This window comes from Hyalella azteca, unplaced genomic scaffold, assembly GCF_000764305.2.
Source record: "Hyalella azteca isolate HAZT.00-mixed unplaced genomic scaffold, Hazt_2.0.2 contig10171, whole genome shotgun sequence".
NCBI lineage: Eukaryota > Metazoa > Arthropoda > Malacostraca > Amphipoda > Hyalellidae > Hyalella > Hyalella azteca.
This window is the reverse complement of record NW_025940217.1, coordinates 129,560-145,033: the sequence shown is the minus strand read 5'-3', so window position 1 is coordinate 145,033 and position 15,474 is coordinate 129,560. Positions and strand designations below refer to the sequence as shown.

The following is a 15,474-nucleotide window of genomic DNA, read 5'->3' as shown; positions in this document are numbered from 1 at the left end:
AAGTTAAACTAGAAATGAAATCCTCACCCTATCTCACAGCAGAGCAGCGGAGCAGAGGACGCTCCAGCTGCAGCGGCCAATTCTTCGTAAGAAAAAGCGGCCAAAATTTGCGCTTTTGTTTGCGACAGCAGCGGCAGATTGGGCCTGGTCGTCGTATATCACGTATCGCGTGTTGACTCAGGCGGCACGGCACAACATGCAGCGACCGCCTGTCCTTCACATGCTTGATCTTTTCGCTTTCTTCGTCTGCATATTAGGAATGGATGATTAATTACATTGAAGAGTAATTTTACTGACTTCTTCAACGAATGATGCTTTTATAAGCTTCGAAACACAATGGTTTATTATTTACTTTTCTTTCGTGAACTTTTCTTGACGTTGGTGATTACAATACCAGCTGCTAGTAGTCTCATTTGGTGCTGTATTTGTTCTCTCAGCGATAACTTTCAAATTGAGGGAAATTTCAACTACTAGAAAATTTCAGCTACTCATTCAAAAGAAATTTTACTTTATCGAAACTATTCTGTCGTTCTAACAATTAAATTTCTCCAGTTCGAAGGCATTTAAATCTGTGAAATCTATTGAGCGAATTATTTTTTTTCCTCCTTAGAATTTCACCTTTTCAGGATTGTAGTATTAATTGAATAAATAACATCGCTTGAAGCAAACAATCATGGGTAAAATAATGGCCGGATCTCAAAACAATCTCGATGATTTCCTCCTTATTAAGATCTCAACCGTAATTAGACGCTGCCAATGTCCGCATCGTTTAAACTAATTTCTCTCCCTAAGCGATGATAATAAATTCTCACTTATTGCCAAGCTCGATATCGTCGCTTGATCGAATAGGGGCGCGTTGCATGTCCTGAATGCAATGAGGGAAAGTTTGACGCTAAGAACTTGCGCCGCTGTCGCCATTGTGAGGACACTCGACATTACAGGCCATCAGATGATGGCTCTCTGACCCTTGACTCGACATTACAGGCCATCAGGTGATGGCTCTCTGACCCTTGACTCGACATTACAGGCCATCAGGTGATGGCTCTCTGACCCTTGACTCGACATTACAGGTCATCAGCTGATGATTCCTTTACCTTATATGTAACAATAACTGCTTATTTAAAATATACTTGATCTGAATCGATGATATGATATATATATATATATTTTCCTTTTGGGAGATTTTTCGCTGGGGATGTTTCGCATCTCCAATTCTTATGCCTTGCGCTACACGGCTACAGGAAGATTGACGCCTCCGCAGCCGAACGATTGCGCCGGGAATTCTTGAGCCGCTTCCGTTTTGGTCGGATTTTTACTATTCAATTCATCACCAATAGTGAATAGTGTTCAGGGACTTATGTTCAACAGCCGAGAGAAAAATCAACAGCATTAGGAAACTCCGTAGGAACAAGAAAATGCATATTACTTCTATTTTCAAAGTTGTGTGCGTTGCATGTTGTGTGCAGGCCGATAAAAAAACTGAATTATTCCATGCCGAAATTACCTATTTTTCGTGAAACCCAAATTCAGGAGACTGACCGAGTTTACTATAATGAGAAATAGCCTGTTTGATGTGTGACAGATTTAATCATTGTGAATAATCACAAGATATTTTTTGAAATTCATGCTTCTGAAAACCAGTATTAAATCTTTTTCTGATAATACGGGGTGATTCACGGAAACTTCCTGATTTGAGAGCTCAATTAAAAAACCAGTAACACTTCATAACCTTTGAAATACTCCCCGCCCCTTTGGCACAACATCTTGCTGTTTGGTACAAAATACAAAACAGGACGTTTTCGTGAATCACCCAGTACTTAAGTCTATTAGCTACAACTTCAACTTGGTGAAATATTGTGTTTAGTGATACACTTATCACCTCAGAAGTAAAATAAAGGGGTTTTCAACCCATTTGAAATTAGCCGCCTCCAAATTAATTTTATGACTGCATTGGATGTGCATACACTATCACACTATATCTGTTTATAGAATAGCAAAAATCGCACTGTTTGCAAGCTGACGGCGCGGGCCATTCATTAGGGTTCTTTAGGTATTTATTCTGTATTCTCTCACTGCTATTTTATGCGCTGGCTCCATTTGCGTCTTTGAATTTTAGCGGCGGATCTCGCGAGAAAAGAACGACTTCCAGGAGTGCTTCTTTTCTGATATTTCTAACCTCGAATTGAAGAAAACTGTGAAATTAACCTTACTTAATATTCCTTCGATGAAGCAAGGAACATGCTGTATTTTGCTACTCAAATCTGCTGCAGGGTTTGGAATTAGTCACTTCCTGTGCTGCTGAAGAACTCGTGGTCACAAAAAAAGATATTATATACCCTCGAGTCGATGCGCAATATTGTATCACGGGAAGCCGTGACTCAAAATACTTCAAGCATTTGTCTCGGCGAGTCTGAAGTGTAGCAATAAAGTTACCCTAGAAAATACACAAGAAAGTCCCCGGCCATCGCGTCTCTCATGGCAAAGCTGCGACGGCTCCTGAGTTAGATTTCTGGCTCTGACTTCGGTAAACTTTGGATGTGGGTGAGGTAAATTTCCAGCTTGCTTGCTGCCGGCAAAAAGGCTAATTTTACTAGACTAGAATTTTGTGATTATATCAGCTGGCTAGGCTATGGCACTATGTGAGACTGACAGACCGTCAACACGTCGAGAGTCGTGAGACTGACAGACCGTCAACAAGTCGAGAGTCGTGAGACTGATAGACCTGCAACACGTCGAGGGTCGTGAGACTGATAGACCATCCTACAAATCATTTAAAATTATGATAGTTAATAATTTTTCATTAATTTTCGCATTAATTTCAGTTCTCTCCAAGTTTTCTTGATGAAGCCAATAAGCGTTTTAATTAATTATTTTCACAGGATTCACTACTGGTGAACAAATAGTCTGGTTGTCCTCGCCGCACAACGGCACAAAGGTCCTCGAGTCCACGCATAGCGCTCCGAATGCTTTCCTCAGTCGACGCTTTCGATTTAATTATGGATTGATCTCGGTGTTAGAATACTATTTTGCAAAGAAGACGAAAGGTTGGAAAGGGTATTCCAGTTTACCGACAAGAAATAACGTGCTTCTCGACGCAAAAAATGAGAGAAGTGAGCAGTTTGGAACCATGAAGCACGCCCATGAGATCTGATGGTTATCTTCCTTCTTTCAGATTTGCAGGAGCCTCTGAAGACTAGTCCAATGCGGCCCCATGACCGAGTTTTGAGTTATATGTAGATGTCGGGATGCCTTTTTAATTTGCACGTTACCATTATTATTCACTTTAATTAATCGTTTTAATTAATTGGCACTTAATCATTAGTCATTACACATCCCTACCTAACTCCAGCTCCCTGCCTAACTCAAACTCTCACTCTCTCTAGTACCTGTTGAAAAGAACACTGATGGTTAATAAAATACGTAAACTGGATTCATTGCAGCCATTTTTCCGCGGGACAGATGGAACTACGGAATTCCTGCAAAAAGCAGCAGAGTGGAGCGCTGCACAGCAAAACCCTGTAAAGCAGTTCCATGCGAGCCTGCTGTTCCTTGACTGCTGCATGACATCGCGTTACTAAATTATTACTCGAAGAAAAAGAAGACATTTACTTAAAATTACTCCAGGTAACAGACCGAATATTGCAGTGCTGCTGAAATCTGTGCTTGACGTGTCGTGACAAAAATTTAAACTATTCTCGGATCAGAACGCACTTCCCGCAACGCGTCGTCCCAGTTGCCATCAGGACGCAATTTTAAGAGCTATACAAGGGCTCATTGCAGGCTTTCATTAAACGCTTCTAACGAGACGGAATTGCTCCATCTAAAGTGGAAAGCCTCTCAGCCGCTAGTGATTATGATGTCCGTAGTTTCTTTGTTTTCCATTCGTGTTGCAAATTGGATAGAAAAGTTTATTAAATTATGGTGAGCAGGAACTAGCTTGTAAACCAGCTCATTTTGAACATTTGAATTTAAGTTGAGTTATTGAAACACGAACGAGCTTTAGATTTTATGTACTCCAAAAAAGTAATATGTGTGTTTTAATTTCTCTGCGTACGACTAAATAGCGGTAACTCGTAAGTTACTCAACTGTAAAGCACCCTGTACCTATAATGTCTATTTAGAAAAACTGTTGGGAATTAAATATTTTATAATAAGATTTTCCATAAGCTTTCTTTCAATTTGGGCACAAGCCAACAGTGACTTGGGGATTGACCAATTCTTGTGGACCTGCAGTATACAGTACAAAAATTCAACAGTGACACTGGTTACAATATTTCAACATAGGTGGAATAGTTCACAATATAATTTTTTGCAGCAACATCTGGTCTTAATCTTAATTTCCCATAAATGTGATTGAAAAAATGCAATATAACAAATATTTCCAAAATACAAATATTCCAATATATCAGAAATGCAATTTTCTTGTATATATATTTTCTTTTCTTATTTATCAGAAATGCAACAAACGACACCTGCTTTTCTACAGCTACAAACGAATAACATAAAACTGGTTATTCAATAAAAGTTCTCTTGGGTTTGACTTTTTAGTACGATTGTATTATCTAAGAACAACTAAATATAAAACGGCCTCTAGAATATTATGGACCATCGATAAAGCTCTTTTGATTTCGATCAAGTTATTTGCCAAGGATCGAAAGTTGCTTCGGAGTCGGGGCCCGACAATGTTCGTATAAAGTCCCAGTTTATTCGGTTTACCTTACTGAACGAAACTATGAGTATATTTTCTTGCTCACATTCGTTTGAATCTTACGTGCATTGTAGGAAACAATTAGTGGTTCGCATCACTAGAGACAGATTTTCTAGCCTTGAGCTTTTTGAAGCAAAGAAATATTTTTGCAGTTATTTGCTCAGAATATTAAGATAAATGAAAATAACCCCTCCTCTGTGAGGCCAGGGTTGAGGATGCGGTGCGCGTGAGTGCACTCGTATGTCTCAGGAAACAACTTAAATAAAATAGTGATAGTGCGAGGTCTTAAAATTCCTACGATTGATGCGATGCCTTCCATTTCTATAAGTGAAATTCTCAGAATTATTGTTTAAAATCAAACGCAATATTGGAAGCTTTATAACAAGGCTCAACTGGAAAAGAATAGTTAGATATATGAGAAAATTTTCTCCGCGTAGCCCGAAGGCAGTAGGTGAACTCGAATAACACGAGCTTGAGAAGTAGTTCCACTGAAGCTCATTGCTCGTGGCGGCTAAAGTGTCAAACTTGCAGAGAATTGAAGCTAACAAGTTGCCTCAGTTCAGCTTCCTCTGCCTTACCATGTCACCGCTCCTCGGGCAAGCCTTACTACCAAACTTGGGGCTTTATTTCGTAGCAGAACATCAAACAATGTTTTGTCTTCTGAACTCATTATGCAAGCGAGGGATGCGCTGCCATACGCATCACTTTAAGGCCTTGCCAACGACGTCATTGGCCGCTGTTGTGGCCAGCCGACGACTCAGTGACTCCTTTCTTGGGCCATTGTGAAGGCGTTTTGTCGTGAAAGAGTCTATATGGATCGAGATAAAACTTTGTTCCCAAGCACGGTCATAACATGCAGCGCTGACCATATGAGTGTACAAGCTCTATAATTTTTCAATATGAAATTCCGTTACCAAAATAGGTTTTAAAACATTGAATTCGTTTACGCGATATTAGAGCGCAAACTTTTATGTTGCATTGTTTTACTTACCATAATTTGAAATGTGACTGGAAGTGCGGAAATAGCTCTCTTTCAGACACGATGAGACAGTCAAATTTAATGATGGGCTTTGGTAGAAAATTTCACGCTATACTGTACGCGTAATCAAGAGAAACGACAAAACTTGCTGAACGTATTAGATATGAATTTCCCAGTGGATGATGGCGCCCTTAGACTTGGAAGCCACATGGACTGCAGGGTGAGTCGTCGCTCGAGGAGATCCACAACAAGTCAGCGCAGACAAAGAGCGCTATTATAGGACGCGGGGCTTCCGTGCGAGGTCGTAGACTCTCTCGTCTGTCATGATGGCTTCTGATATTTTTAGCTTTCCTTCAGCAGCACAAAGAAGTGAGACACAAAGAACTGGGCTTTTGAATGAGAATGAAATTGAAAGTAAGTTACAATTAAAGAATAATCACAGAATAAAAACGGTAAAATCGTGAAGCATACACGGGGTTTCTTGTATAGAAAATAAGAGCATTAGCTGTAAGGTGAAGTCGTATTCAGAAATAAAAGCCTTAGAAATGTCCACCGTCAAGATGTTGCGAATAACAATATTGTATATATTGTCTGAAAAAAATGAATCTTCTGCCCCGTTGTGTGGCCGCTTTGATTGGTTGTTATCTTTGTTCTGCAACTGACATCTGAGTGCGTTTATGGAAGCTCAGGCTTTCCCGAGAAAACAAAAGCAACATGAAGTTGTATGTTCATCACTGAAAATATTCCTGCAACTCTCTTTAAATTTAAATGAAATTTAAATTAAATTTAAGTAGGCCGCTGGCACTGTAGGTTAGTTTTGCAATGATTTCGACCATTGCATTTCAATTAAAATTCCGTCTAGCATTAATAAAATCGAAAAAAGATTTTTTAACAGGATCGGATAAAATCAAGGACAATGTTGGTGCCTAGTACCGGGAAAAACTTAATTTAATTATTTTCTTTGTTTGTGCTATCAGCGGGTCATTGATTCAGTCAATTTCAATTAACAATATCAATTGGTTCAATGATATTATTGATTTTGGGTGATTGCACTTTCCAACTTATGTTACATCAAGGCTAATTTACCGTGTGTTCATACTTCTAGGATATGCACCACCAGACTGATAACATCTGTTCTACTTTTCTAACCATGGGTTACACCGACTTACTTTAACACGTGTAGCACACAGACATGAGAAAATGAATAATTGTTTAAAATTGAATGTGACAACACAAAATTTATTAGAATTTCATTAGAAGGAACCACATCCACGCGGTAGCAAGCCTTATATTAGGCAAGAAACTGAACATACAAGGCTATTGTGAGTTAACCGATGTAAACTGAGACTTGATGAGCCATTTCAAGTCAAAAGCTTTAACGAAATTCAAGTGTAATTATCTGCCGCATGACATTGCAATTCCCAACAATTTCTATCCCAACTGCAGCGTGAAGTGAACGCTATAAGTCAAGATTCTAACGTCAGTCTCGAACACTCGTACACCTTCTCAGTCTCTTTTTAGCGCATTTTCTCATTTATGGAAAAAATGCACTATTGTGCTCGACATGTCCATCAGTCTGTCTGTCCGTCCGTCTGTCCGTGACCTCAAGTTTTCGTCGACGAGAAAATGCGCTCTCTAGCTGTCACTCACTGCAGTGAGTACTGAGTTATATTTTTTGCTATTGAAAGCGTAAAAGCTATAGAGTTTTCCTACGGTACTTTCAGATAAAATAAAGCTTCATATTAGTCTCGCTGGCCAGAAAGTAACCCCAAAGCTCTGAATTTCGAAAATCGGGCTCGTTATTGCGGCAAAAGGAAAGGATTTCTTCGCTGGGATCCTGGGAACGGATCACGATTGTGCTCGTGTTTCAGGGTCGGATTTGCTGAAAAAAAAAAACATTTATGTCGAGGCTGGTTTTCTGTCATTGACAACTAGTTTTGCTATTTAAATTTATTACATTTTGTAGACAATCTGCGTTTAAACGCTCAACAGTCCTCATAGAGACCAATTTGGCACTCAGTAATAAATTACTCGGGTTCCATGGTCTAATTCAGTGCTGTTTTTTTCCTTTTGGCTTCAATTTAACTTCTAATCATAACGAAGACAATGTTTGGTGCATTATCCATTCATTATGTATCTGCAAATAGCTAAATTTTCAAAAAAATATGATAGCGTATGCCATTTTTACTACCGTTTTTCTATAAATTGCGATAGCAAACTTAATTAATATGTTCTAGAGCGCTTAATTTTTTCATCAGTGTACGAATCAGATTATTTTTTTACTATGCATGACTATACACATCAGTTATTTCTATTTTATCTAGTACTCTGTAGAAAAAAAATTAAAATTAAGATTCTTTGTTTGATTTCTTAATTATTCCCACTATTTGACTAAATAGTAAAATTCTGTTTAAATCATTCATACAATTGATGAGACGCGAGCACTCCTTTTTTCACTATGGGACCCTACATGCACAGAAACTACAATAAGTCCAGCAGTAGGTACAAAGGCGCCTAAAATAACACAGCTCACATACTTGTTGCCTTTGCTTGAATAATTGCACGTGAATCTTGCCAGCTCGATATCCAGCTACTTTTCTCTTTGCTAGAAATAAAACAACCATTTATGAATAAAAATAACGAGTCCCTGACCCAGCGCATTGATATCTCTTCAGTTGTATAGGGTTCGCCAGAGAAACTTACTTATTTGAAAGGTCAATAAAAACCAAAGTACTTCAATTGTTGTTTTAACTTTTTTTATTTGAGAATACAATATGCCAATTTTTTCAAACTGACTTGAAAATGTTATCGGATAAATGGATATCCCTTATTGCGCAATCACTGATGAAGTCGATTTTTGAAATTCGTATCCACTCTTTGCAGCATGTCAATCGGTATGTTGGCAATGGCGTCGCGAATGTTGTTCTTGATGTGTGCTATGGTCCGCGGTGGATCGACATAAACCAGAGATTTCAAATAACCCCATAAAAAATCGCACGGAGTCAAATCTGGATAGCGTGGCGGCCATTGGAGATCGCCTCTGAGAGAGATGAGGCGGTCTAGGAAATGTTGTCGCAACAAATTCATTGAGTCTCTGCTGTGTGTGCTGTGGCTCCATCTTGCTGAAACCACATGTTCCTAACGTTCATTTCTTCAAGTCTCGGAAGATAAAATTTCTCCATCATGTTACTGTAACGAGCTCCATTAACGGTAACTGCGCGTTCGTTTTCTTAAAAAAAATAAGGACCAATTATTCCCATTACCAACATCGCACACCAGACAGTAACTCGCTCGCAGTTAAGTGGCTTCTGGTGAAGCTCACGTGGATTCACAACACACCATGCAATAACGCATGTTTTGCTCGTTGACACAGCCGGAAAGTTGGAAGTGAGCCTCGTCACTGAAAAAAACGACCGCATCTTCAGGAAGGTTGTCAACCAGCATTTCACATGCATTTGACGAGCAACAAAATCGCGTTCAGTTAATTCTTGCACAACGGCCAATTTATGAGGATAAAAGTGAATGTTTTCATAATCTTCAACAAACTTGGGAAGTTTCCCCTCCAGATGCGCCCCCTCTCGCCCCCCTACCTGCCCAACTCGATCATCACCGCGCGGGAATTTTTTTCAAATAAGTAAGTTTCTCTGAAGCACCCTGTATTATAGGATTTATAGCAAGCAATTATAATATAAGAAAGTTAATAACCTCGTCACTATTGTGTCTTCTATTGCCGTCACTATTGAATTGCATTATCAATGAAAGCTACTCATAATGATTTTGCGTCAATGATATAATGAGATAGCAAACGTCAGCGAAGCGCTATAACTCGTGCTCGTCATTGGGAGCAATTGCACGGTTATTATGAAATGAATTTTTTGTGCATAGAAATTTATGAAAAATTGTGATTGCTTTGTATATCTGCAATAAAACAAATTTCTAGAATTGATCTTAAAAACGCTTAGCAGAGGTTAAATAAGCAGAACTTCTGGTTCAGTAGAACTGCATAAAGTTTTACGTTCGAGAACAAATTCGAAGTCCTGTATTTTGTCTGTCCATGTGCGATTATCGAGTGACGGAGTTTAATTTATACACTGCTATTCCTACGTTCAAAACGTAGATAGCATGTAACTAATGAAAGGCCAGTGAAAGGAGGTCGATTGTCTGCGGTTGTATATGAAACAGTAACCATAAGGCAGGTCGGTATATTGAACAACACTAGTTTACAACAAGCGACGTTTATATTTAGTTGTTCCCACCGTCACCGGTCTGATCAGAGTTGGTCGGGACGCTATACAGTACAGGAAGAAAACTTTCACAGGTATCCATCCTATATACAGCAAGTTGAGGGAAATTATGGTGTTTGTTATATAGAAGGGCACAACAATCGGTGGAATCATTGGTAAAACAATTTATTTTCTAAGTATTTAAACATCACATTTTCCCCCTCTATATATAGAATTCACGTCTTAACTGAGTTTCAGTTTATAAACTCAGTTTGTCTTATGTTAGATGCGTGCGATCATTGTTTTAGGTTCCATCAGGCTTCAGGTTTAATCTCACATTTTAGGTTCGATCAAAACTCGCTAGCACATGTTATCCGTATTGTTTTAGACCACAATGTCTCACACTTTAAGTTAGGTCACATTTCGATAGCACATGTCTCCATATTGCCTTATATATATCACAATCCGGTAGCACATGTCTCCGTATTGCTTCGTATCACAATTCGGTAGCACATGTCACCATACACCTGCAAGCTTCAGGCATCGCTGATACAGCTGGCCCAGACATCAGTATGTTGCTGCACAGCTCAACGTCGCTCACGTATATGTTTAGAATAGGAAGCCTGCCATAACGAGATATTTTGTCATCCCAGAGCAGCTGTTCCTGGAGGAATATTTATATTTTCTTTGAGATTCTGCCGCTGTCTGGGAAAATGCACACGAATCTTTAATCCCGAGTCGCTCGATTCTGGGAAGGTGTGTTCAACGCGAATGTCATATTTGATATTTATAGAGAGAATAATATCTGCTGAAACATCGTTTACAATACTCGGCTTGTTCCGTGATATATATTGAACGTTTTCATTTAGGCAAAAATATTAAGTTAGATGAGAGTATTTGATTCGCTTTCATTTAATTTACGACGAACAAGAGAGTATGTCCAACATACTTCCAAAGAAGTTTTAAGAAATCACAAAATGCATATTTTATCGTTCAGGCAATACATGTTACACATTATTGTCAATACCAATTGTAAAAAACAGAATCATAACAACAGGCTGAACATCTGTGGATATATTATAATATCAACCGATTTTATATCCCTCTTGTAAATGGTAGAGGAATTCAGAAAAAATAAATACAGGGAATTACATAGACATTTAATTGACCTTAAGATAATGAATAATTCTCCTTCTCTATGGGATGTTGTTGAAAAAATAACACAAGCGTCGACTAAGACAATATTTGCTATTATAAACTCTACCGTAAATCTCTCTAACGTTAATCATTTATATAATATTATTTACGATTTCCAGATATATACACAATTTACAGGGAACATTAAAACACACGCGTAAAAAAGATAGCAGGCATTTGGTAGAAAACTTCGCCACACAACATACGTCACACATAGAGGACCGAGATCACGAGAAGAAGTTTGGTCTTTATCTAATCTGTACAGTTATTGGGATTCACTCACTTGCACGCCTCACAGTATTCAATATTTTTTTAGCAATAACATTTTTTTCATTTTCCAATTGGAGACTTAGTCGAAAAACATTCTCAATTTATTAAGAAACCCATGTTTCATTACCAGCCTAATGATCGCGTAAACCATGAAGTTTATTCATCAGGATCTATCGTTTGCAGGTAATCCAGCTTGTTTTTAGCTCTTTAGACCTGCTTACTTGTAAAAAAGATGATTCACGTGTATGGCCACAACAAAGACGATGTAAGACGAGCGTAATACCGTCATTATGAATGGTAACGAAGGCAGTGGCTACTAAGTAATTTAATTTGACCTCAACTAAAATTATATGCATAAAAATTTACCGATTGCAGCACGATAATCCCAATGCTCGGGAATATGACAATGTCCTTTTGATGTTTTCTTCACACGTTTTGTCCGGGATCATGCAATTATTTGGCAGTAATTTCAGCGCCTTGTCGACCTTTATATCAACTGAATGGAAAATATTCACAAATACTAGACACAAATCACCATCAATTCTTTACGTGTAACACTGATTCATCCACTAAATTTTTGTTGTGTCTTTATCGCTATCACATCCTGACTAACGATAATTAAATCTTATTAGCCATTCCAAAATTTTTCATAAATTTTCCATACCTAATCAACACAGATCACCGTCACGCTTGCCTCTTAATCTTCACAAAAATTCCATCACTTTATGTCTCTCAGCGTGAGGCCGGGCGCTAACTGAGGCTGGAGTGAAGGCAGTAGAAACATCAGCCCTCCCCCAGCGTGAGGCCGGGCGCTAACTGAGGCTGGAGTGAAGGCAGTAGAAACATCAGCCCTCCCCCAGCGTGAGGCCGGGCGCTAATTGAGGCTGGCGTGAAGGCAGTAGAAACATGAGCCTCTCCTGAGGGAGGCGCTGCCTCAGAGAGCCGCTGACAGCAGCAGGGCGGCCAGCAGCGCTGAGGTTCCCAGCGCCGCCACTGCGCTCCCTGCGAACAGAACAGATGGAAACTGGGAGCTTTTTCCATTCGTCAATTACTAAAGCAGAGGGAAGTGCTCCGAATGTAGGAAAATATAATTGTGTGATGAATATTTTGATTTGTACACATGCAACACAAATAAGTATGAGAAAATTATAAGAGATAACAAACTAAAATGTATCAATAATGAAATTGCACGACTTGTTCTTAAGATATGATATACTTTATCATTATACGTTCGGACTTGAAGCTGTGCTCCATGCGCCGCTCCCTCACCTGCGCTAGGCGCGCTCGCTAAGGACTTGTGCTCCATGCGCACGCGGATCGTCTGTGACGCGCGCTCCTCGAACTCGCCCAGCGACAGGCGACACTCGACCAGGACGCTGCCGCCCGCGTCCACCACCTGCACGCGCGGCAGGGACATTTTTTTTTTGACAGCACATTTACGAACTGATGAGAATTTTAATTATGGGCGCATGAAAATTGTAAGTGAGCAGGTATCAGACTCCCCTCAAAACAATTACAACGTGGGCAGAAAAATATTGAAGATGAAGGAACGTCGTTCAATGAGAACATGCATATTTGCCCATTTGGGTTTTTTGCTACGTTCTTTGGCAGGCACGTTCAAGGAAATTGGCTCCACGAAATTTGAAGTATCCCCTTCCAACAGTTTTACGAAGATTCTAGTTCATTCATTTACATGCTTGAAGACTGAACAATTCAAACCTGAGTCTCATAATCATAAGCACGAAATGTATTATTACAGTGCATAATTTCAACAATTGTTTACCTGTTGTCCTGGTATATTCAATGAGACGCCAGTGTAGCTGCCGTCTAGTGATCGCCCGTACTTTTCTTGTTGTCCTGGAGGTGCCTAAATATAAAAACCATAGAGATATTTTGAATATGAGAAGTTTATATTCAATACTCAGCTAAGTGTCCCACTCAAAATGTGAGTTTAGTGAGGGTAAATCTACAAAAAACGCTTAATATAACTTGAAATTTATTCGTATTTCAATAAATAATAGACAAATACATGAACAGCATAGACCAGAATAGTAAAGGTAGCATATTGAGGTGCCTCGTAGCAATAATGCTTCTACATCCACTTGTGATCGGAAATATTTAGTTTGGAAATGCATTCCTAACTACAGGGTGATTCACGGAAACTTACTGATTTGAAAGCTCAATGAATATTAGAAAATAGTAGAGATATATAAAAAAGTAATCATTATAATATAAATTTTATTGAAAAAAAATTACCTGAGTCCTTGTACCATTTAGTTTTAATAATGACATCGGACAAATGACGGCCCCCATTGTCAGTGCATTCCTCTAGTCGATTTTTGAAGTTCCGTTCAACTCGCTGAAGCAACTTGACGGGTATGTTGGCAATGACTTGGCGTATGTTGTTCTTCAAATGAGGTAGGGTCTCGGACAGTCTTTGTAAACAATTGACTCTTGCATTCACACTTCCACTTGTCCTAAATGTATTCACTCAAGTAATAATCGACTAATGATCAGAAACCCGACCTGAAGGACAATTACGGATCTGTGTACGGAATGCTGGTTGAGTAACGATAATGGAACGTCCATTAGGAAAGTACGCCTCGACAGCAAACGCACGCTGCGAACTTGTCCAAAACATAGTATCAACTGTCTAGGTAGAACTCAAAAACCTCCTGACCTCGCCTTTCATGTGAAATAATTCACGTCCTTTTTCTACAACAACTGGCTGTTTGGCACGAAATGCAAAACATGAAGTTTCGGTGAATCAAGCTGTATTTTAAATCCTCATCGATTTAGGTGCTTGAAAATCTACGTGCAAGTTTCAACAGTTTCTGAATTATTAACTACCTTTATTGATTTTATTTATATCGACTTAACTTAACGCACATCTTGTCTGAATAAGATTGAAGCATCTATTTTGGAAACGGTGTCAAGCAAATTGAAGATATTTTTTAATCAGTAAACATACAAGATCGGCAATCCGACAACATAGTGAGAAAACGCGGTACTCAATTATTCTGCAATAGTGATTTATGACTAGACATTTCAATACAACACGCGAATAATTCTCTTTCTGCCTCCTCAGTGACTAGTAAACTGAGGAGGCAATATTTGGTACATAAATGCAGAAATGAAGAACTCACCTGTTTGCCGTCTATAAACCAAACTATTCTGGGCATAGGCTCGTCTTTCTCCATTTTTTGCGGCTGGCAGCCGACGGTGATCTGATCGGAAGGCTCGTATATTTCGCGCACCCTTTTGATGAGCGGCGGGCTGAGGCTGTGGCCTGCATACATACCAAGGGAACTAAACATGTATACTTCGCGCACCCTTATGTTGATAGGCAGACTGAGGCTGTGGCTTACACATGTACAAAAGAAACTCTAATTTAACAAGCATATCTGTAAAATTAGTTGTAGTATAGAAGGGAGGCAGTTACAAATTCAAGGATCATCTACCGTCGAGACCGTGGCTCAGACATCAGGACGAGCATTTCTGTGTTTGTGCTCAGCGCTGCTCATTATGGCAAGTCTTGTCGCTCATGCTTTTACTCGCGATAATTAGAGGCTTTTGTTGAGGTGATAAGTAGGGAGCAGCTGTTGGGCCAGCTTGAGTTCTATCAAAGCCGAGCGTTGTGACTGCCCCCGTAAATATCGCCCGAGTCGCACGCCTATGAATGTCATACCACTGTTTAGAAAACGCGGCCCGGGTTCTCTATTTAACTCAATGATAAATAATGTCTCGCGTGTGTATGGTGAGGGACAAACTGACGTTTAATCACAGTAAGGTAATTTCTGTTCGTGTCTCGACGACAATGGCAGGCAAGATATTATAAAAACTATAAAAAGTACCTCAACGCATGTCTGGGCTCTCAAATTATCTATAACTTCACTGGAAATTAGCTTCATTGGAATGAAATACGCAGCATTAAGAATTTAATTGCTGCCAATATAGTGTGATGAAACTTCCTCTTATCTTGTTTTAATTAATAATATTTCGTGACGGTGCGATACAAATACAGCTTATTCCTCACGGCTCTTATTCTTGCCACGAGAGTAACATTTCGTGCGTTTATAGTGGGAATCAAGTATCCT

The 15,474-nt window shown here is 39.3% G+C and overlaps 1 protein-coding gene across 1 annotated transcript; it reads right to left on the bottom strand.

Annotated features, from left to right (window-relative positions):
• Window positions 1-9,734: 9,734 nt before the first annotated feature.
• Window positions 9,735-14,676, bottom strand: LOC108681747. Its single transcript, XM_047882311.1, has 4 exons — window positions 14,524-14,676; window positions 13,161-13,244; window positions 12,647-12,773; window positions 9,735-12,379 (listed from the first exon to the last, which is right to left on the bottom strand). The coding sequence occupies exons 1-4, from the start codon at window positions 14,674-14,676 to the stop codon at window positions 12,312-12,314; spliced, it is 432 nt and encodes a 143-aa protein (XP_047738267.1). The 3' UTR covers window positions 9,735-12,311.
• Window positions 14,677-15,474: the final 798 nt, after the last annotated feature.

What these genes read in the sequence shown, in the direction of transcription:
- LOC108681747 (XM_047882311.1), bottom strand. Translation starts at nt 14,676, where the DNA reads ATGTATGCAGGCCACAGCCTCAGCCCGCCGCTCATCAAAAGGGTGCGC. An exon ending in GGTTTATAGACGGCAAACAG is followed by an intron (nt 13,245 to 14,523) that starts GTGAGTTCTTCA and finishes TTTTATATTTAG; the next exon opens with GCACCTCCAGGACAACAAGA. An exon ending in TGAATATACCAGGACAACAG is followed by an intron (nt 12,774 to 13,160) that starts GTAAACAATTGT and finishes CCGCGCGTGCAG; the next exon opens with GTGGTGGACGCGGGCGGCAG.